This window comes from Hippocampus zosterae, chromosome 5 (assembly GCF_025434085.1).
Source record: "Hippocampus zosterae strain Florida chromosome 5, ASM2543408v3, whole genome shotgun sequence".
NCBI classification, from domain to species: Eukaryota; Metazoa; Chordata; class Actinopteri; order Syngnathiformes; family Syngnathidae; genus Hippocampus; species Hippocampus zosterae.
The window spans coordinates 16657402-16681595 of NC_067455.1; the positions used below are offsets into that span (position 1 = coordinate 16657402).

At 43.2% G+C, this 24194-nt stretch overlaps 1 protein-coding gene across 3 annotated transcripts; it reads left to right on the forward strand.

Moving 5' to 3' along the window:
* The first annotated feature begins 1847 nt into the window (after nt 1–1847).
* Nucleotides 1848–16685, forward strand: vegfaa (vascular endothelial growth factor Aa). Of its 3 annotated transcripts, XM_052066455.1 has the most exons (7): nt 1848–2530; nt 3947–3989; nt 6161–6357; nt 7409–7485; nt 7573–7611; nt 12353–12484; nt 14375–16685. In XM_052066455.1, exons 1-7 carry the CDS (start codon nt 2465–2467, stop codon nt 14394–14396), a joined length of 576 nt encoding a protein of 191 aa, XP_051922415.1. In that variant the 5' UTR covers nt 1848–2464; the 3' UTR covers nt 14397–16685. The 3 variants fall into 3 exon arrangements, with proteins under 3 accessions (XP_051922415.1, XP_051922417.1, XP_051922416.1); XM_052066457.1 differs by lacking the exon at nt 12353–12484 and having other exon boundaries at nt 1849–2530; nt 7573–7615; XM_052066456.1 differs by lacking the exon at nt 12353–12484 and having other exon boundaries at nt 1849–2530.
* Nucleotides 16686–24194: the final 7509 nt, after the last annotated feature.

Here is a 24194-nt window from a genome sequence, read left to right on the forward strand (position 1 = left end):
CATTGGCAAAATGTTGATGAGGAAGAAATAACAATGGCATGCAGGTAAAGAAAACTTGAGGTGCATGGATGAAGCCAAGGACCCAGAAGCCTAAAAAGGACAAAACAACTAAAAAGTGGATACTAAGGAAATAAAACAGAATAACAAAATGACTCAGACACAAGGTAGTGCACAATAGCGCAAGAAGATATGTAACGAAGCTTTATAAAAAACAAATTCTTACATTCTGTACCATACGAATTTAGAAAGAGACAGACAGACAAACAAACAAGGAGACGGAATCTAACAAACACAAGGAGAAATGAGAGAGACAGAGAGAGAGAGAGAGAGAGAGAATAGAAAACTGAACTACTTGAGTGGATTAAAAAAGATTTGAGAATACGCAACTGTGGCTACAAAAAGGGAGACAATCATACACAAGCTACAACTAAAAGAAACAATATTCTGGGGACTAGCTCCTCTCTCTCCAACGCTGAAGAATTTAACTGATGTTGATGATGACAAGTGCACAGGAGACTCTGCCCATCCACCTGACCAAGTGACCGGCAAAAAAATTAATACATAAATAAATAACTGAAACAGTAAAACAACCACATGCACACACAGGATCGGGACATCATCAGTTCCCAATTTCCATCCAATTTAATAATAAATAGCTCTAGCTGCCTCCATTTGTTTTCAAATGTCAAATGCATTTTGGCTTTGTTTATACAGTTTAAGAGTGGCTGGATTTGGGAAAAAAGGGGATGTACAGCATGTCCATCCAATCATCCAATTTCTAGACCGCTTATCGCCATTGGGATTGTGGGCGAGCTGGAGCCCAGTTGACTTTGGACAAGAAGCAGCGGAGCCCCTGGATGTGTCACCAGAAAATGGCAAATATGGTCGGATATGGATATTTACAGTGTCAAATCGTGGACATTTGTCTTTTGTCCCCAAAACTATTGGATTGATAATGCAAAGAATTAGAGATTGGTTCCCGAGAGAGAGGTTTTTGTTATACTGATCTTGAAAGTTCACTCAAGGCTGAAGGACAGCTGATGCACACGCACAAAACAGCAAAACAAGTGGGCCAGGAACCAAGGAAAAGATGTGAAGTTGTTTTAGTGGTGCACTGAACCATCTGTCTGCCAAAATGGATGCACTATTTTGAATTGAAACACGTCCAAAAAATGTTTGTTGATTCATTCTCAAAATGAAAGGTCAGCTTGCAAAAAAAAAGCTTAAATGAAACTTATATACAGTAAATAAACACACAAGCAATGTCTTGTGTTGAGACATTTTCTTACAACATCACATTATTTAGCGTAGATTGTGTTTTGTCTAAAAAGCTTGCATGAACATAGATTCACTGTCATGAGGGATCCATGAAATTTAAAAACGTGAAATGTGCTTAGATGGTCCATTACTTTGCATTTTTAAAGTGAAATAAATGTTTGCGGAAAAGAAAGGGAAACATTTTGATAGTTACACATGTTTGAAAGTATAAATTCAATCCAAAATCCATTCATAAGATGACCAAATGTTGAATTAAAGTCATAGTTATTAGCAAGTAATAACACACAAAAGTAGCAATAGAGTAAAACATGTATGGTAAGAGACTGACTTTGGTATTGTCATTATTTTCTACCTTTGAAAAACAAATCCTTACTTTCATCGTCTTTTTTTTTTTTTTAGGTAAACCCATTTGGCCAGGATATCGTTAATTGCGTCCATCCACTTGGAAAAACCATCCTGGCTGGGATAACGCTTTCCTCAATGACGAACAGCCCTTGGTTTAGATGCTCCTATTGGCTGTTCTTCGTTGCCCCGCCTCCAAAGCGATCCTCAGGCTCGCTGATGCTCCTACACCTTTAATAATAAGCAGTGAACCCCGGCGCCTACCACCGAGAGCACATAGGGCGCTCGACAACCTGGTACAGCTGAGCTGAGCCGGTAAAAAGCCGACGTCTGTGTTTACGATAGAAACAACCACAGACAACAAGAGAAGACCGAGACTGTGGTTGAATAAAGGACGACAAAAGGCGTGAAGAAAGGGAGGGGGTCAATTGGATCACTTATTACCGACCAACGCTGCTCTTATTCTGCCACGCTCCTTCATGCTGTTGCGGGAGTGTAAAACAACCGGCGCGCAAAGTTGCTGAGCCGATCCGCTTCCTTTATCAAGAGTTGAACGTATGTGGAGGATCGATCTGTTCTCCTGTGGATTTCAGACCCCAACACAGCGTCTTTGTCTGTGGATGAGCAATGCCTGTTGGATGGTAACATTGCCTGCGAGGAGACAACACCGTGCCACATGCGCCCGGAAGATATGGATTCGATTTCACTATAGCAAAAATTTGCCGCTTTTTTTTTTTAATAATATTATTTTTTTTGACTGTTTGCTCATTCTTTTTTTAAAACATTGTTTTATTAGCATTTTAACCGACGCCTGGGCTTTTTAGACTTTTGTGGAGTTACAATCATGAACATTGTTTTTAGTTTTGTACAAATTCTCCTGGCAGCAGTTCTTCATCTATCCACTGTAAAGGTAAGTTTTACACAGAGCAGTTCGTCTAAGTATAACTGATTAATAACTTGATAACTAATTGCATGGTATCGTACTTGGCATATGTTGCGAGAATTCTCAAGGAAGTCAATTATTTCTAATTGTTTGGTGTAGATGTTTCCAGTTTGCCGATGAATACGTATTTACATCTGTAATTCCGGAAAACATTTGCTTCAATGGCAAATGCAATGTCATTTATAACGTCATCACTGTGGCAAAAGAGCATGTGCCCCGTCACCGGCGAGATAATAGGCTACTTCCATTGTGGCATTCCATCAATTTACTGTACGTTCGACACAATGAACCGAGCGATGACATATGTCCGTAATAATCGTATTTATTTGTCACGTACGTACAAAAGTACAAAGAAAATTGTTCTCTGTATTAAACCCATCCCAGGTGCAGCAGCAACCGTGTCGCCTTGGACAGTCAACTGTCTACGTGTTTGTTTGATTGTGGGTGGAAACCGAAAATACATAAGGGAGAAACCCGCTTTCCCCTACCCCTGTCCCCGCCCCGAAGTCAGGTGTCAAAAGTGGCCGACACTGGAATCGTACCAGAGACCACCTTGCTCCGAGGCAAGACCCATAACGGCTGGAATGAATTAAAAGCACGAGGGGGGAAAATGAGCAAGTAAAAAGGCAACGCGGCACGTTTGTTTCGATGCCGGGCAAGACCTTCGCATACAATTCATATTAGGAACCTCAATCATAAACTCAAAAAGGAGACTACGCACAAGCTGTCATTCTAACCGCTTGACTGATGAGCGCTCGCGAGAGTTACGTCGAGCGCCGAGCGAATTATACATTACGCGCGCAGTGTATTTGATCCAGTCCTCTCAGCGATTACGCCCACGAGTTCAGTCCCGTTCTATTTTCCCCCACGGTGATTCGGAATATGTGGAAACTGAGATTCGGTTTCACCTAACCGGCCTCCCTGCAGGATGCCAACCTCCTTCACACCACGTTTACCGACGCAGAATTTCTCACGCAATACCTTCGGTCAATTGCAGCAGCCACGTTAGGTAAACAGATGATGCAGCATGTCGTCACGTCACCATCAAAAAATAAGCGCAGACTCTAACGCCTGAGCAAACACGCATACAATAGACACAAATGGCTTCTCGGTATGCCTTTTACAGTTTGACAACGTGACGTATTTGAATACGAATCTGTGTTGTTATACGCTTACATGAATTAAAACTGCATCTAGGGCAACTCTGAAAAAAGTGTTGTGTGTGTGTGTAACTTCATAAAATGTGCTGTTTACATTTAATGTATGGATTCGATCATATATATATATATATATATATATATATATATATATATATATATATATATATATGCTGCACTGATTTCAAGAAAATGACACACACGGGCTCTTGTGCATCTCTTGCAGACTGCCAGCATTAACAAGGGAGTGGATAAGAGTAAAAATGAAGGTGAGTGTTCCATTTCTTGGCTTAAAATAAAAGTTCTTTCATCTACGACAAGGCCAGATGGATATAGGGCCACCTAGTGGACGTATAATAAACATTTGTATTTTCCATGATATGTACAGTATATAGAATACATTGTGTGTGTGTGTGTAAAGCTTTGTTTTTAAATACAGTAGTCCACATTTCTATCTTAAGGAAACATTTGTCACAGTTCCCAGGCTGGTTAAAGGTCTGACTTGGGACTTTGGAGTCCCTATAAAAGAGGTTCAGATTGCACTGCCGGGATATCTATAATAATTCACGTTGGGAGAAAGTTTGTGTGGCTTCATTTGAGCTACTCTGTTGCAGCAGCCGCCCAGTCAATACATCTGCAGTCAGCCTTGGTTTAGTGTCATATGTGTGTTTGTTTGACAGTGACACTGTTGTGCTTAGGCCAAGGTTGGACCCTTTGAACGGTGATGGATGTAGACACGCGATTGGCTGCAGCAGACATCATCTCTGAGCAAAGGCACAGGGTCATGTGATTGTTATTGGGGTGATAGTGTCAGATTGTAAAGTTCAAGAGCACGCAGGTGGCAGACTTCCTCTACCTCTTCAAACGCTATCAAGCACCTGTCAGATTGACAAGAGCAACCACTGACTTTTAGCAGTTTGTCTTTGGTGCTTGAGTCATCAATTGGTAACTGGTGCAGTCAATCAATTCGAGTGAATTCTTCAATTAGGATTCAAGGGATCTGTAGGCATCATTACCATCAATTGGCTCACATTTAAGTCACTGGCATTATTCCAAATACTCATCTAACACAGCGTTGGGCTTATAGGGTCAAATGTCAGCGATGACCCTCGGCGCCACAGTGCCTGAGTTGAGGCTGCCCTGACTAACCAGGGTCAGAAGTTTAGAAAGGGACACTGATGGCTCAGGCTGATTGGCTCCTGGGTGGATTATTCTTGGCTGCACAAGGGGAGGCACGACTGAGCCGACCTTTGTTATATTGACTGAGTCGTGATTTAACAAGGGATGCACCGATACCAATTCCGGTAATTAGTACTCGCTACTCCTAAAAATACTTCACTACTACACACCGATACGACATGACCAGCTTGGCGTATGCTTTCCATGTCAGCCGTGCGGAGATACTTTTAGAATAACTAAGTTATATGCTCTGCAAAATAGATGATTAACCCCACTCGAGTGGCGACAGAGGCAGGTGGGATCAGGCGAGCACATGGAGTTTGGCTCCGCAACGTGCTGCTTGGCTCCAGCCGAGCCAGCAGCACTCCAGTCACTTAGCCGCCAGCATCCCGGGTGGCAGACCATGCTGCGGCATGGCATGTTGAGTACCAGTAAAGAGAAGTCTTTAGTGTGTGGTCGAATAAATGACACTGCAGTTTTCCTTTCACGGTTTGAGTTGATGACTTCAAGTCGTCTCAAGAAGCAGTCTTGTATTCCTTTTTTCCGTACTGTGTAGTTATAACACAAAGAGGTAACACGGCTTCCTATGTTTATCCGCCAGATGCTACGTCCTTCGCCTCTTTTCTATGGTATTGATTTCAAATTGTGCCCCTTCAAACCAAGACACCATCTAACTCAGATCAACTCGATTATTCATGGCACCCTTTCAACAACAACCACAGCTGTAACAAAGTCCTGTACTTGAATAAGCATATTTATTTATGTGAAACAATGCCATGTCGATTAATTAATTGTATTTGAAATGTATATAACTGAATAATAATTCATGGTAAACACATTCTTATCACAATTTCAACACGTAATGCATTATCAAGTATTGCTACTTGGTACTGGCAAGGACTGAAATATAAGTACTTGTTCTGAAAAAAAGTTATGTCAATGCATCCCTAAATTTAACACAAGCCACTGAATTAATCCGTACATTTTAAAACTGCGACCGCCTCACTTTTTTGGTCTAGTTTGGTGTACATTTGAACTTTCAACTGACGTCTTACACCGACTAAATAATGCATGAAAAATGTTTTTTCCTGTTAAAGCGATGAAATCTCTCGTTCCTTCCCTTAGAGCAGAATTGTTGAGCCCAAACAAATTTGACAGTGATATCTAAGTTGAGAATCTCACAGGATAACTAATGGCAATTAAGATGACTGTAATGTCTTCATTGCTGTGCTATTTAAAATCCACGTCTCCTCTTTTTCAGTTATCCAACTGACAGATGTCATCATGAAGAGTAGGTGCCAGCCCAGAGAAATTCTTGTGGACATCTCCCAGGAGTATCCGGAGGACACCGAACACACGTACACGCCTTCCTGTGTAGTCCTCACTCGGTGTGGAGGCTGCTGCAACGATGAGGCGATGGAGTGCGTGCCATCTGAAACTCGCAATGTTACGTTACAAGTGAGTTGAGGGTGGACAAACCTAAATTGTCCGCTTGGGAAAAGCACGGTCCGTTGTCACTTGTGTGCATCGATTTCTTAATCCAGGAGCAAAACATCTCACATTCAATTCAAGTTTATTTCTGCTGTGGGTTATTAAGGACTCACATTGTATCTTAATCAACTCTCGAACGTTCCATGCAGTATGATGATGACAATTAAATCCAACACTACGCATCATTAGAGAATGGAACGGAAGACATGTTGAAAAGTTTGTGATTTTGCCCTAGAAATGTAAAATACAATACAATACTCTCAAACGTTTTCCTTATAACACACTTGGTGCACCACCATCATCATCAACGTTAAAATATAGCAGCATAATAGCCCTAAGCGTTTCGACATGAACACGGCATTTGGAAATAGGAAAGAAAAAAGTACTTCCTTAAATAGGGATTCAGTTAAAAAATATTGCAAACAGAAGTTAAATGCAAATTGCAATGGCTAATTGGTTTAAAAATTCCACGTAGCGTAGTTACTCGAAAGTTAAATGCAACTGAAGTGTACCGAACAAATGTACTTGACCTCGTTAAAAAAAGGGGAGAACCACCAAAATATTTCGCACGGTTAATTCAGCGATACTTTGGTGGAGCGCGAGTGGCAGCCTGTGTACCACTGCTTTGAGAACCACAGCGAATGGAAAATGTCTTTTCAATCCAATAGCTAATTTCATGTGAAAAGTTGCCAGGCCACTGCCTGCACGTTTTTCCCGAGCTACCAGCTTTTCTTCAGGCAAGAGAAATTGAAGCAGCAAGACATGGCATTTCAAATATGCCGTTTACTTCGCCGTAATGTTTACAACCATGTCCGTGTGGTCAAAGCCCCTCCTGCCCGCTGAGCACGACTCCGCTTTGGCCTGCGTGATGGTTGAAGAAGTACGGAAAACATGATTGCACAGGCACGCACGTCGTCAAGTTTTTCAATTAGGGAGCGGCGAGGGCGTACGGTCTACACACTTGGAAAAGTTCGCATGAAGCTGACCATTTCTTTGTCATGTGCTGTTTTCCTTGAAGGTAATGCGGATCAGATCACTGGTCACGCAACATAAAATTCAACTGAGCTTCACAGAGCATAAAAAGTGTGACTGCAGGTGAGACAGCCCGCATTTTCATTCAATTTCATCACAAGATTAAAAAAAAATCCTTATCGCTTGGGTATGTGTTATTCTTCCTTTCAGACTAAAGCCCGAAGTTCAAGCAAAGAAAGAAAAAGAATAGTAAGTATGTTGTGAGTTTTTATGCTTTTTTTTTTAATATTCTGAGGGTTTGCGTGTGTGTGGGCGGGGGATTTTACGGGTTACTGTTTTGTTTTTGTTTTTTTTTTAAGCTCTAAGATTTTGGTTGGATAGCTTCCTGCACTTGCGCTGAAAGAAAAGCAGACACGCATACTTTCCCCATTATGTCATAAAGTTTGACTAAAGATGAATGAATTGTGCCGTCTGGCTTTGACACAATACAACAAAACAATAGGGAATAATTCCATTTAAACCTAACTGTTCATCGCGATTGACATGAAACTCCTGTTTACTTGGTTCAATAGTTCAGTGATTCTCAACCAGTGGCACACGAGTGTGCCATCACGTGCGCCACGGAATACTTAATTTCACTTAAATTGTCAGACGATTCGTCTTTATTAATTTATGAAGATGTCGATGCTCATCTATATATTCCAGCGACATATAGTGACCGGCAGTCAACATCAATGCTCCTCCATTAGATGGCAGAAGCGCGATAATAGCCACTCGCTACCGTTCCTAAAAGAGAATAATACCGGTAAATGGCTTATGTCGAGTAGATCAAGCTTGTGTTCAATTGAACAGACCCGTTCCTCACCCTGACTAGTTGTCAATTTGTGAGTAAATTGAGACGAGGTGACCATTGCTTCAGGCAGTCTTTGTCCTTTTTGTGACATTCTTGTTTGGTGGTATGCCGTGAGATTTTGTTCGTGTCAACCAATAAAGTTTGGGGAACATTGCAATAGTTTGTTGCTTTAGTTCAGTCAGCGGGCACATTTGGGACATATTTTGGTTTACCAAAATGTGACATGTCAATGTCTGTGCTACAATTTAGAAATTCCAACAGACACAATCCAGGCCAAATGCGCACTTTTGTGTTAGAAGTTATGAAACATAAATCTTGTTGCTCGACTGTTCTTATCCGTTTTGAGCAGATCAAAGATAAAAGTTGTGTCAGAGTGGCGGGCCGCATGAATGTACTTGAGCTCAACTTCCTTGATCACAATGTTCACCTTCAGAACCAGTTGCGACTGAATCAATAGGACCTTCACTTGTGGTGCTCTGTTGTCTCATTTGCATCAAGACACATTTTGTCAAAAATTAATCTCACACTGTCAGCCGGAGTCCTAACAATGGATTTATTCTGAGTGTATATGCGCGTATTGAAGGGAGAGAGCAGCACTTTTCTAGACTGTATTCCACCGATGTACACTGGGCTGTCACTTGGCTCTTTTTATGGCAGCGTTAGTTTCATGGGGTGGCTGAAACAGTGGGAGTGACGGAGGCATAGTTTGCAGACTGCGGACCACCCGCTGCCGTCTGTGCTGCGTCTCCAGTTGCACAAATCTACCCCTCAACTGCCTCCCCAGTCTAATTGTGGCAACAGGTGTCGGGCACTTAACCTAGTTATATTTTTAGCGGTGCAAATACAGGATGAAAAGAGTGATGAGTGGAGACCCTGTCGGTTAAATCAGTTGACACACACCGCTGCGTCTTTTGATAGCTCCGCCATCATCACTTCATTTTCAGTTCAGGTTTTGATACACACACACACACCAACACACACTGAAGGAAAAAAAATGTTTTTATTGTTTTGGATTTACTCAACTTTATTTTGTTAAATGGCTGCACACAAAATCATCTGGATTAGGATCTTTTTTCTTTCCATAGATGTATAGTCTACTTCAACAATGTATTTGAATCCATATACTGGTAATTTTATTTTGTGCAACCACCTGACAAAATAAAATTGAGTAAATTCAATACACTTTAAGTCAGTCAGTCAGTATGTCAGATACAGTGCAACCACATGAACACGTCCGCATACAGTAAGTGATTCACATCGGACTTCCCAATTTACGACGACAAAGCAGAAGAATACTCTTCACAGATTCAAGATATCTCATGGGCGTGGCTTGTACATTTCAAGGCAATGAATAAGAAATAGGTCAATCTAAATTTAAATAAAACTCCACCGCTCACCGTTAAACCCGCAACTCCACATGCAGTCACATTTATTAACACGGTGACATTTACAAATATCCGTCCTTCCCACCTCTAGGTAGGCGAGGCTTTTGAAGTAATTAAGGGCAGCGTGCGACCGCTGATTTGTACGACGGGGTCTTGAAAGTTGAAGTGCTGGAAGCCAAGGAGCGATGAGATCTGATTACCAAAGTCAAAACCTTTTGTTGTGAGGCTGAACTGACCTAAGCTTTGCCCTGCCATGTTGGTGGGTTACCTTTCGCTCTGCGTGTAATAAGCTATTTCGACGTGATAACGCCGTAAAGCGGATGCCCCATGCATCTGTCGTCACGGAGACATACAGTACATCCTGTTTCACCTCCGTTATTTGGATCAATATTCCGCCCTGCTAATGACGAGACTAAATGAGAAAGCAGACGCTCGACTGGTTGATTAGTTTCTTCTCGATTTGATTGATTTCTCCCAGCACGAACCCGCCTGCTGCGCCTTCAAAGTCATTTGCCTTTGATTTCACCTCTGTTTGTCAAGGCTAACAGAGAGAACTGAAGGAAAAGTACCAACATGAAGATTTATATGATCAAATCTCGAATGCGTATGCCGTTATTCGGTCTGTTTTGTCCCGCCTCGATAACTGTTTGCCACACTCTCGGTGCATCTTATCTTCTGTCGTGTCTCCAGTGATAGCTATATTTGCAGGCAACAGGCAAGTGTTACATAAATCTAAGTAAGGGCATGTGGTGGATTTTTGTAGCCTTGAGGTTTTACTGATAAGTTGAACGCTACGGGTCATTAGGCATCTGTTTTCAGACCGTCGTTTGAGAAGGCGATACAGAATTGATCACGATGGCTGGATGTAAGACAAAGCATTTTTTTTTACAGTCTCACTATATCCACCAAACAACCCCAATATATCAAGTGAGTTCCTTGTTTTGTCTCAATTCTGACCTTGCATCTTGGGAGAGCAATTTAACAGACGCAGTGACGGCTTCAACGTCTACTCCAGCTTAATTGACGTTGGATGCCTGCTACAAGTAGCGGTTATATGATGGTTTTGTTGACATCGGCTATTCTGCGTGTTTTGTGGCGTATCATGCAAATTAAACTCTGTGGGTTCGCCGAAGCCCCTTAACTCATTCACTCCCAAAGACATTTTTAAACGTCTTTTCAGACTTGGTCCAGAATTGGCTGGTAGTGGATGAGTTGACAAAATTGCCAGTGATGCAAAAAATGAAATCCAGTCAGCAAGGATGCTAAGCTTGACACGTGATGACAATGTATGAACTTGTGTCTCCCCTGGAGGAGATCAAACAAAGGGGTCGAAGGGCACATGGTGTCACGTTGCGTGGTGGTGGACCCCAAAAAGCAGGCAGGAGAGAGGAGCAGGGTATATTTGAAGATGTGTATTGATAAAACACAGAAAACAAAAACAGCAACCAAAGCATGACAGTAGCAAACGCAACAATGACCCGACACTGAGTGTGCGGGCAGGAGTCCTTTTATAGGCCTGATTACCTATGACCAACAGGTGTGCAGCTGCCAGGGGAGCTCCACACTGCCACCTGTTGGTCCCAAAACCGAATCGTGACAGTACCCCTCCCTCAAGGGACGGATCCCAGACGTCCCAAAGTCATCCAAAAGGCTTGCCTCGCCAGGGAACAGGAACAAAAGTAACGGCAATCTTTCGGCTAGGCGTGACCTGACTTGGACGGCGCTCGACGTAACGGGGGACATGGAACAGCCGGACGTGAACAGGGGCTCGGCCTGACGTGGGCGTGGAAGTGGCACGGCTCGTCGTCGACGTGAATGTGACTCAGTTCGAACAGACACGTGACGAGCCTCGGCTCCACATGGACGCGGACGGGGCTCGGCCCACCGTAGACGCGGCTTGAACCTGACTTGGACGGAGCTCGACGTAGCGGGGGACATGGAACAGCCGGACGTGAACAGGGGCTCGGCCTGACGTGGGCGTGGAAGTGGCACGGCTCGTCGTCGACGTGAATGTGACTCAGCTCGAACAGACACGTGACGAGCCTCGGCTCCACATGGACGCGGACGGGGCTCGGCCCACCGTAGACGCGGCTTGACAAGACAGACAGCCGCATCACCAGCGCTGCCTGAAAGGGGGAAGGGTGTCGGCCGCAGACGAGCTCCGCCAGGCACATGGTTGAATAGGGACCAAATCCATCGTACCTGCGGGGTCCAGGTGGTCGGGTCATTCTGTCACGTTGCGTGGTGGTGGTGGTGGTGGACCCCAAAAAGCAGGCAGGAGAGAGGAGCAGGGTATATTTGAAGATGTGTATTGATAAAACACAGAAAACAAAAACAGCAACCAAAGCATGACAGTAGCAAACGCAACAATGACCCGACACTGAGTGTGCGGGCAGGAGTCCTTTTATAGGCCTGATTACCTATGACCAACAGGTGTGCAGCTGCCAGGGGAGCTCCACACTGCCACCTGTTGGTCCCAAAACCGAATCGTGACACATGGATCCCAGAGTTGCCGGATTAGTCTAACCGCTGCAATGTTAAATCGCAGCCACAAATCTTGCGCGTGCATACATTTTCTTCACTCAACCATCTAGAGAAAGAAGATGATGGGGGGGAAGGCTGGGATTTGAGAAGAGAAGCGATTCGGGATTTTGCATGAGTGTCTGCGTCTGTCCTTTCTGCAGACTTTGCGCTGTAGCTTAGATCACTCTCTCTCTATCTCTTTTGTCTCTCCTTTTTGCTTCCCTTGCAGCCACTGTGCGCCTTGTTCAGAGAGAAGAAAGCGCTTGTTTGTGCAGGACCCTCTCACCTGTAAATGCTCCTGCAAATTCACACAATTAGACTGCAAGTCCAGGCAGCTTGAATTAAACGAAAGAACTTGCAGGTTTGTTTTTCCATGCACATGTTAAACAAAGTGCTTTAAAAAAAAAAAAAAAAAGGTTCTCCCGGCTTCTCATCTTTTCACCCACCACTGTGCTTAAGCATGCTTTGCCCCCTTGCTTTATGGTGCTGTGTTGTGTTTGCACACGTGTATGATGCTGCAGTTGCCTTCTTCCCACTGCTTGCATTGTCTTGTCGAATGCTATCGTGACCCCAGTTGGCATCGGAAGTAATAGCAGTGGTCATCGATTGTGACATGTCATTTGAATTCAAAGCTCAATGTTCGATTGAAAATGGGTGCACGTGACCGTTAGTCATGTTCAGACTCACTGGTCAAAGATAATATCTATTACGATCCTTTTGTTTTATTACTGCAACAATCCCAAATTCGATTATGTTTTGGGTTAGCTTATTGTCAGATAAGAGAGAAATATTATTGGACATTACCAACTGTACTCCTCACGGGTTTTCCATTTTCTAATTAGACTCATGCGTAATCATAATCTCATTCATGACTTGTTATTTGGTTTCAAGGCATTGAGGCGCAAGCAAGCCTGTCGAGGGGCTCGATTAGTTCCATCAAATCAGGCCACAAAGTGTATATTCACGTTTGCATGCATTTATGTTTCAAGTTTTATGCATGGAAAAAATGCTGACAACACTTTCCATGTGCATGTCCACCAATAGCTTATTCTCATGATGTCATCCAAAAGTAAACAGTGGACCAGCACATATTCACAGTTTGGCATAGGTAAAGCAATCCCGGGCACTTATAGATTTTGACTCTTTTCAGCCAGGCCCGGTCTCTATTTGAAAATTTGAGTTATGAGCACAATGCGTCTCCTCTGGTCACAGTAAATGATGTACAGTTCTCCAGAGAGTAATACCAAAAGCGTTTTTTCGAGAGAGCAAATTCAGACCTGAATGTAGCAGGCTCATGCACGCCAGCCGTTTGTAGAACCACTGACGAAGGTGCATGTTTTAAAACTGCCAGTGAGAGACCCATTTTTAAGAAGTTAGCATTTTGACCCAACACAACCGTGTTGTCATATAAACAGGCAGCCAAAGTTACATTGCTATTCTCAATTCATCGTGAAAAGCAGCCAAGTTTAAACAGCGCTTCAATGTAGTTCGTCACAATCGAGATGATCTCTTTCTTGCTTTCCTTTTTGGTGGACAAATGTTAAAGAAGACTGCATTTACTACATGCTTGTAGCATATTAAAAGGATTCATGGTTATCCATTTTAAAGATTATTTGTGCATTTATGAATGCATTCATAGCCATGCTGCTTGCTTCTTTATCCTCATGTTCCATCCATGACTTCAAAACATAATGCAGTTGAGTTAAAGTCGTGTCATCCCTCTGTCGTCCGTGAAGCACACGCCCAAAAAGAGAGGTGGTCGGGCTGCAGCCTGTAGTTAACAAGGCTACGTGACCTCCTTTGACCCAGTCACTTATATGACCTCAGAGCCCACTGGCCCCCCATAATAGGCCCCCCACACTGATCTGGTTTTAGAGAACCACACGTCACCATGACATGATTCTCACAGGCTGCTTTGCGTTCAGGAGATGTGGTGGTGGCGGATGTTCAGATCCCTCCCGATTTATAGTTCTCTTTATAAGCCTCAGCCGCAAACCCGTTTTTGTCACATTGAAATCAACATGATCATTTGATATGAAGGTTTTAACTGAAAGGTAGCGAGCCATACATGCTCCATGCTTAGCCCCCCTTCCTGCCACACACACTCCATCTTTCCTTTCTGTCTTTGCCCTTGTCTCAAAACGTTACATATTTGCATGCACTTTGCATTTGTAAGATCATGGAACATACTCTACTCTGAGACAAATCAGCCTCCGAGCACTGAACCAGATTTCTGTTTCTTCTTTGGCAGATGTGACAAACTGAGGAGATGAGACCAGGAGGCGCAGACTACACTGTTATGAAGGAATTCTTTTTCGCACAGCACTTTGAAATCTGAGGATGCATTCCCTGCAAGGACACTCAAGGACAATGCAAGACAGGACCTTCTCCATTCTGATCTTGCCACCGTCTTTTTTCCATCTAACGCTATATATATATATATATATATATATATATATATATATATATATATATATATATATATATATATATATATATATATATATATATATGTGCATATACTCTAAGTACAGTACATCAACAGTGTGTATTGCTGCTACTATTTAAAACGAATGCGCTGTCGGCGTGTGAATGGGAAAATGTGACAGAGCTCCCGGATAAAATTGGGGAAAAGACATTTTACTTTATTTTATGTAAGACTTCACTGGATGCTGGTCTGCTGTGGACATGAACCCGATATACGTCTCACATTCTGGAAAATTTGGTGACCACAATGTCATCCAACAAAAGCCGATCTTGCCTGAAGGGCCCGAATGGGAGCGGCTGGATCACCAAATTCTGATGGGGATACCTGCGGCACTTGAACTGTATGGCAGGTTTCCCAACGTGTTCTTCTCTGTGACATGATGAGACGTTTTGTCTGTACTGTAGGACGCGACAGCAGTTAATGTGAGAGTATAACGACAGAATTTGACACAACTGCTGACACAGGTTACGTGCTGTGGTGACGAATAATGTGACCTTCCCAAATAGAAGTTCAGTGACGATGGCATGAACCCAAAGAGAGGTTCGCCAAGAAAGTTTGATCGGAATCTTGGCGAAAACGACCTATGATGCTCGTTTGGAAAGATGAACGTTTTGTCAGGGTGTAAATGTGTCAAACCACTATCTGTCTGGTCCTGCCTCCAACACACAACTTTTTGGGGTTGGAAAAGATATTTTTATTGACATGCACAGTATATTATTTGTATTTTTATTTAGACATTGTGTTAATTTCACAACATGTTTTGAGACCATGCTAAAGGGATATTAATGTAGGTATATATGACAAAGGGTAGTGACTAGATGAGCTGAGAATAGGTCAGTCTAGGAACCCCCCCGCCCCCGAACCATGCTGTTGTTGTATTCAATGACTTTGTCTGCGCTCCAAAGAAAGTCATGCCTCCACAGCAGAGCAATTTATTGGTAACGGTCTGTATATACTTACTGGATATCCCTTTTTCAAATGTCATTTAATTTATAGAATGTGTTCAGTATTCTGTATTATAATATTTATATGAATTGTTACAGTGATTTTAGTTTTTCCTCCCTTTCAATCTGCCTTGAGATCGAACATGTTTGACTGTGGATTTTTGTGGGGTGGGAAAGGACTGAAAACAAAGCTTTGACATTCCTGATTTTTAAATTGAAGCTATGTTACTCAACAGCCGAAGGAGGGTGTGAAGGTTGCGGGGTAGGGTGGAGGGGGAGGGAGGAGGGTGTGTGTGTGTGTGGTTTAGGGGCATAATGGGGCATTTGACCGATGGAAACCCCAGTCACAAGTATGTGCGGATGATGCACCAGCACAGGTGCTTTTCATTTTGGACTCGGGACTCGGGCAATGGACATGTGGTTTTTCACTTGCTTGCCCGGAGACACATCATATTCAGGACTGAAGGAGTGTAGTTGCTGCTGCTACTCAGCTTGGACCTAATTGTGTGAAGATTCTCGTCTGTCGGGCTCTAGTCTGAAGGTGGTGAACTGGCACGGTACTTTCACTGGCTTTTCTGACAAGCGCAAGTGTCACTCAAGTATTTTGTTTAACCAGGAGGACATCCCGTCATGAGGAAATGCAAACTTTGCAATTGAATTGTTACCATTAGAGGTCAACTCACTTTCCGAATTCAAATCAGTATCGTATGTAAAAAGTTCAGGCAATAGATGAGGCATGACATACATGACATGTACAGCACTCCAAACATAGAGGCAAATGTTTCCCAACGCCACACATTACACAACGAGCCGTTTTCTGCCAGTTGCAAGACTGTTTATCAGCCATGTGAGCCAGCAGTAAATCCTGATATTGCCACCCTCAAACTAAAGTCCTGAGACTGAGTTCACTCCTATCAGCTGGGTCAGAGGCAATGCCTCTCAAGTCCTCGGTTGATGAGAACATTCTTTTTTTGTATTTAAATAAAACAATTGTGTTGAGTTTTTACAGCCACAATTTTTTTGTATATTTTCACATTAATATATTTATTTGTGCTGTAAATTCTTTGACACTATTAATACTGTTTTTGTTATTTCTAGTGTAACTATTAAACATATTTATTTTTAAAAGACAGTGTTTCTTTTTTTTTTCATCATTGCTGCCATGAGACTTTAGATTGCTTTCATATTCTGTTTTGGATCATGCCTCGCCCGCACTGTGGAGCCATCTCAGTCAATTTTGTACCGTTTGACGGAATGTGACATACCAATTTTAATGGGCCTTTTCATTTCCTTATTTTGAAACTATTATTAAGTGTTCTCTTTTAGCATCAGTAATAGGCCTTTTAGAACGTCACCCAAAGATAATTGGAAGAAGTATTCCAACTATGAGTACAAGGAAGTGAATACATTTCTTTCTTTGGCGCCTTTACGGTCAGTGTTCCCAACTCACTCCGGAAGTGACTGATGATGATAAATTGAGTCCAGCTCTGTGTAATCTAGTCTCAATATAAATGCACCTGCTCTGATGGTCTGAGTGGTCTGTTCAAAGAATATTTGGGGCACAAACAGCAGTAGGAAGTTGTGGGGAAGCAGGATTAGGATATGAAATGATTTCACAAGCTTTAACGATCTGGTGGAGCACTGTTCGATCAGTCATATTGAAAAGGTGAGCGGATGAGACCACTGCAAACTTTCAGCCCAAACAAGGAGAGCAGTGAACAGAGATGCAGCCAAGAGGCCCATGAGCACTCTGCAGTGGCGTGCGGTGAGGTTCATGGTTGGTGAGGCACCGACTCCTTTAGTGTCAGATTTACAAATGTATCAACCAAAAGCAGTAGCTTATTCAATTGGCTACTGGTTATTTCATATCCAAAATTTGACCCCATGGGTAAAAATACAATATTCTATTGTATTTTTCTTAGACTAATTTATTTTGTTATAAGATTTTGACAGGCTCTGCAGTTTGGTGTCATCAAAATGTTGTGACATCTCATTAAATTTTGTACAGTCGACCAAACCGAGGAAAGCTAGCTCACAAAATGATCAAACCTAGTTTTCATCTGAACACTGATGTTGACCATAATCTTGTCGAACATTTGTTTTCTCTCGTCTCTCACCGACTGATTTCTTCCACTGTTGTTTCGGCCAAGTGTGCTGCATTTCTGCTCAAATCCCTCATACAGTGTGTTAAAGTCCCGTCTCATGCGTTCAACCACTCCGATGGTGTCGTGGGTTCGCGCACAACAATATCCAATGTCCATGACTTTGTTTTGCAGCACTCTAAAAAGTGCATCAGTTTCACTGAAAATGCCCTCATACGCCATCATTAAAAAGCATGTCGATGCTTCTGACAGCCATCGATTATACCCAAGACCATCATTTGAGTATCATTGTCCCAGCGATCGGGATCATAGGTTTGCGCTACTAGTTTTTTAACACAGCTGTTTTCTCCAACACTTCCAAGACATACACGCAGCTACAGCAGGGGCTCGCCTATCATCACTTACATCATCAAATCCTAAAAATGCTTCCACCACCACAGTCCACTTCACTTTTGGCAACATAGCGCAAAATAACAGATCTGTGCTTTGTTTGTGATATCCGTAGTCTCGTCCAACTCTATGGAAACAAATGGGGCAGCATTGATCTCCCTTTTTAGATCATTTATTATCACATCACCGAAAGCTTCAATTATATCGTTCTGTATTCTATTGGTCAAGTATCTTGGGGTCTTGTTCACGAGTGGGGGTAGGAGGGAGCGGGAGATCGACAGGCGGATCGGTGCAGCGTCTGCTGTGATGCGGACGTTGTATCGGTCTGTCGTGGTGAAGAAGGAGCTGAGCCAAAGGGCGAAGCTCTCAATTTACCGGTCGATCTACGTTCCAACCCTCATCTATGGTCACGAGCTATGGGTCGTGACCGAAAGAACGAGATCCCGGATACAAGCGGCTGAAATGAGTTTTCTCCGCAGGGTGTCCCGGCTCTCCCTTAGAGATAAGGTGAGAAGCTCGGTCATCCGGGAGGGGCTCAGAGTCGAGCCGCTTCTCCCCCACATCGAGAGGAGCCAGATGAGGTGGCTTGGGCATCTGATTCGGATGCCTCCTGAGCGCCTCCCTGGTGAGGTGTTCCGGGCATGTCCCACCTGGAGGAGACCCCGAGGAAGACCCAGGACACGCTGGAGAAACTATGTCACCCAGCTTGCCTGGGAACGACTCGGGATCCCCCGGGGAGAGCTGGAAGAAGTCGCTAGGGAGAGGGAAGTCTGGGCTTCCCTGCTAAAGCTGTTGCCCCCGCGACCCGGCCCCGGATAAGCGGTAGATGATGGATGGATGGATGGATGTATTCTATTGGACAAGCCAGAAAGCACACTGGATGAGTCCAAATGTCTAGCTAACCTCTCATCTTTCTCATCAAAAGCATGTGATGGTTCTACATAATCGCCACGATTAGAAGAGCTTGCCCCCTCGTCGTGACCACGAAATGCCAACTCCCGTTTAGCGAAAAAGCAGGTTGCATGAATGAGGTCTTTCACAATCTCTCGGTTTTCCCTTACCTTGGCATTGCGGATGCTAACGTTGAACCTCCGCTGTTCGTTCAATGCCAAATCGATCCTTGCGCTTTTTATATCACAATATCCAGAGAAATCGAGAACAAAAGGCAGGGAAAACAGTAAAGACGGGTTTTCGAAGGACAGCCACATCACTGTTCTTTACCACTCCGTTTGAAAAGTTGTCCGGGCTGTCCCGTAGTTTGAAGCAAACCTTTTCACTCCGGCGTTGGTCTACCTGTGTTAATCACGTCCACTTTTGACTGAAAGTCAAGTTTTGAGAAGTTTTTAAGCTTCGATATAAAATCCTTTTCTTCCATTTTGGCTGTCCGACGTAGCAAATTTAAAAAAGGATCGCACTTGACTCGCCTGGCGCCTCTGCACGGAAGAAGAGCGCAACGTAACTCTTTGCTCACGTACGCCCTCTTAATTGCGGCAGAGAACGATCTGCCGCAACCTATGCCTTTTCACTGCGGTTTTATTTCCCATCAGCAAATCTAAATATGTCACAAAAAACATTCAACATAAATGTTTTAAAAACATTAGCCAGACTTAAGAAAAGCAGATCAAATAAATGTATCTGCAAATGTTATATTGCTGATGTGCAGATGTAAGGCAAGCAGGACGTGCCAGTTGCATGTATCAACCCAGTTTGTGATGATTGCGCAATGCAATGCGCGTTCAGGGGTGCGGCACTGCCTCACCTGCCTCCCCTGACCGCACGTCCCTGGCACTCTGGCATTATCATGGACCAGGGCTGCGAATTCTTCCGCAGGGAATGGTAAGATGGATGGAGCCAATTTCAAAGAAAACCTTTTGGAGTCAATAACAGACATGAGACTGGGATGGAGGTTTTCCTTCCAATATGACACTGATCTAAAGCATAACGCAACATCTGTAATGGTTCAAAACTAAACACATCCATGAGTTAGAATGAACACTCAATGTGTAGGCCTGAATCAAATCTGTAGAAACATCTGAAAACAGCTCCTCACAAAGACTCCATCTTATCTACCTGAGCTTGAGCTGTTTTTCAAGGAACAATAATTTCAAGTATTAGTTTAGATTTATTGAAGACAAATAGTCCATAGTGTCACTGGTTGTTTGTCTATAAAAGTGTCGTGTGATTGTTTGGTGACCAGTTCAGGATGTGCCCGACTGCTCCCCCAAAGATAACTGGGAAAGGCTCCAGCTCATCCATGAACCCGAGATGAGCTGGCTAGAAAATGGATGAGTGATAAATTAAGCAACCAACTTTGCAAACCAAAATGACACAAATATAGTTAGCCACCAGAAAAAAATATATAAGGGCTTGTTTTTGTCACCATTCCTATAATCTTAAAATGATTGGGTAAGGATTGAAAAAAAAACACACACACACAAAAAAAACAAATACCAACCTGCAAACTGCAACAGCAGCAGGAGTTTCCCAGTGACTGACTTTCCGTTCAAATTATTACTCCAGGAAATTACAAGCTGGTTCAACCACACTGACGGGAGGGAGTGGAAAATCCATTCTTAATCTCTTTCGCCTTGTAATCATGAACACGTGCGCACACACGCACACGCACACGCACACGCACACACACACACACGGACACACACATTCATGCATACACGCTTCTTGTAGACTTAAACTCCCTGTCAACCTCAGTCTGGTTGTGTCCGTTGTTTGTTCTCACTTGTAAATCATGATTAATGAAGAAATACCCCCCCCCACCCCCACCCCAAAAGGATTGGAAAGGTGAAGATTATTGTTTCAGTTATGCCGTATGACAATATTTGGGTTGAAAACAGACAAATATGAGAGAAAAGATCAGCATTTCTCATTTTATTTTTAGATATTTACATCTGCATTTAATACACAACGTAACCGTCATATTCATAGACATATTTTTTATATGTGAAAGAAAATATTAAAATGATGCTGACATTACAACTTAAAACTATAAACTATAGTGTGAATCCACACTCGTTGAGCTGGGCTAGCCCGTGAATAGCAAATCCATTGAAATGCATTTGAAATATTTTTGGAAGGGAGAGGTAAGTGGGGGGGACGTAAACTCAAAACCAAATAAATAAAAGAATCTTCAAAAAAACATAAACCTCCTAAACCGCTTGTCCTCACGAGGGTCGCGGGCATGCTGCAAAACCCACGCAGCCACGGGGTGAACATGCAGACTCCACACAGGCAGTCCGAGGCCCGAACTCGAACCCTGCACCTCTGCACTGTGAGGCGGGCGTGCTAACCAGTAGATCATCGTGCCACCGTATTCATATATATCCATTCGGTGGTTCTCAGAAAATGTAGTCCAGAGCCAAAGAATACGCTTGTTCAAAACCATCTTAAAAGGATACATGCTTTCAATCAAACTTCCTGCAGTGTGCTCTGAATAAATGAAGATAGTTGCGGAAATCCCAGTGGTAGTAATCCATTCAAGTCTTCTGGCTGGAAGTATACATTAAGTTACAGTAGTAGATAATGAATGCCACCTTGTGGAAGTGATGGGGTAACGATCATCGGCAATTTTTGAATGGCAATGTATCATCAATTATGGACAGCGGGAGACCTGATTTAAACGGTCTTGTGTTGCATTGGCATTTTGCCAGTTTATTGGAAACAACTGTTTTTGAAATTGATGCATTTCAACGGTAGACCGAATTGAAAAGATGTGTTTTCATGTCACAAAGTGGAAATGGACGCAACGACTATTGTTTACCATCCATCCATCCAACCATTATCTGATCCGCTTATCCTCACGGGGGTCGTGGGTGTGCTGTCATCTGATTAGGTGTTATATTCTGTAACGAGTCTGTAATGGGATACTGTTAGATTCTTTTGTATTCCATTATTCCTCAAGCCTGGTGATTGGTGTAAAACAAGAAAATGGGAGATGATAACACTTTCTTCGACTGTACTCTCTTCAGTCCTCGCCAACCAACGTAGAAAGTAGATTCAGGCAAATCCGCTGGCCGCTAAATACGGACCGTTGTCTGCAAATGGTGTCATTTGAACATCCCTGGTCTAGCGCCACGACTACAAAAGCATTTGTGACGGTGGAGTTATGGCATGCCAATGTCGATTGTTGGTTAACATTTCATTGCGTAACAATGAGAATGGAATTTGTTTATTCTGGGTTAATAATAATAATATGAGGCAATTGGAGGCGAAACTAATTGTTCCCAGCTTGTCACATTTGACAGATGATAGCCGCAACTATCTGGACACGTGTCAACGGTAAAAATGTTAATCTTCTGAAAACAGAAATAGTGTGTAGATGCAGTAACTGGCGAGACGACGAGACGAAGGCAAGTCATTCCTTTTTTACGCTCCATACAAAACTAAACTCTTCCCCACTCCCTAAAAGATACAGGTCATTGGTCAATGTCTATTTCTTGTGGGTCAACACACAGAAACCCAAAATTCACCATAGCAGCAGATGTTGGGGCTATAGCACCCGAGAGGCTGCTTTCAGTGTCAGCAAACTGTTGCCGATTATTCTACTATTTTCCGTATAATGGCCGCTGAGAACAGATTTCATGATTGCACTTTGTAGTAAAGCGCATCTTGGAGGAACTCACTGCACTGGCTATCCACTTAGAGCAGGGGTCTTAAACTCCGGTCCTGGAGGGCCGCTGTCCTGCATGTTTTCCAAGTCTCCCTGTTGCAACACACCTGATTCAAATGAACAGGTTAAATATCAGGCTTCCGCAGAACTTGCTGATGATCTGATCATTTGAATTAGCTGTGTTGCAACAGGGGGACTTGGAAAACATGCAGGACAGCGGCCCTCCAGGACCTGAGTTTGAGACCCCTGACTTAGACGATCACTTGAGGGAACAACGTCATGAGCATGGTTGTGAACAGCCCTGCACGGCAGCTAAGACCATCGACATCGACCGTCGGAGGAACCCATTAAACTCCTCGATGAACCCATTTAGCTCGGTGGGGGAAATCTTACTCCTGAGGAGAGGATGCAACGTCACCAAACCGGTTCGTGCTTCTGCTGCGGTCTTCTGGGTCATCACGTGTCTGCCTGTCCAACAAGACCTTCATGATCTCCCCGCAAGTGCACTCAGCTGGAATCAGACACCGATGGACTTATTTCAGTTCCACAAGAAATCCACGAGATCAACTTGAGTGTTTCACCTCCCTGTCAAGTTCCTCGCCATGCTTCCAATGTCCATAGACTTGAATTATCAGGAGAGGTGTCATTTGGTGAGTCCACTAGAGCCATAAACTAAAGATTATGGCTCCAATGGGTGTTTTATTGATCTGTGCATGGTTGAAGCTCTTGGCTGTCCTACAGAGTGACTGATCTTGATCGGCGTCTCCTGGTGGAGGTCAAATACTCTCAGGATATCACTACAAAGGAGATGTGTTTGTCACGCTCTCCCACGTGGCTCTGATTCTTTTAGGTCTCCCATGGTTAAAGTAAAGGATCGAAAACAGACTGTATATCAAAGCTGAAAAGTGCAAATTCCACCGTGAGTCCATTCAATTATTAGGGTGTATCATTGAGAAGGGACCGCTCAGAGCAGATCCTCCTAAGACTCAGGCTGTGGTAGAGTGGTCAACGCCCTCAACCAGCAAGCAGAAAAAGTTTCTCATTTCTTTGGACAAGTTGCAAATGCTTTTGAAAATCCATCAAACTGATGTACAGTTCTCCGCTAACATTACCATTTGTTTTTGTCATGTTGACCAAAATGGATTCGAATGGGATTCTGGTAAATATTCCCAGACCCCACAACATTTAGGCATTAGTGAATCGCAAAAGTCATTACAAAAAAAATTTTAAAAAACATTATCCATTTGGCTTTTTCTGAGTTGAATCTTGACTTTCTTTCAAAATTAGGGAAATGTGTGATGCATAACCACACCCCCACATAACCACCACAACCAATGATCAACCAGTTTTCTGAAATGTTTAAGGTGCATCACATGAGCTCTCAACTGGCACATACTGTATATACATAGCCTGAGCACAAACAATGGTACACCGTCTAACAATAGAAGGACAAGAAATTGGACGAGGTCAACAGCCAGAGAGGAGAAGGGAAGAGGAACGAGGAGGCAAGGCAAGCAGACAAA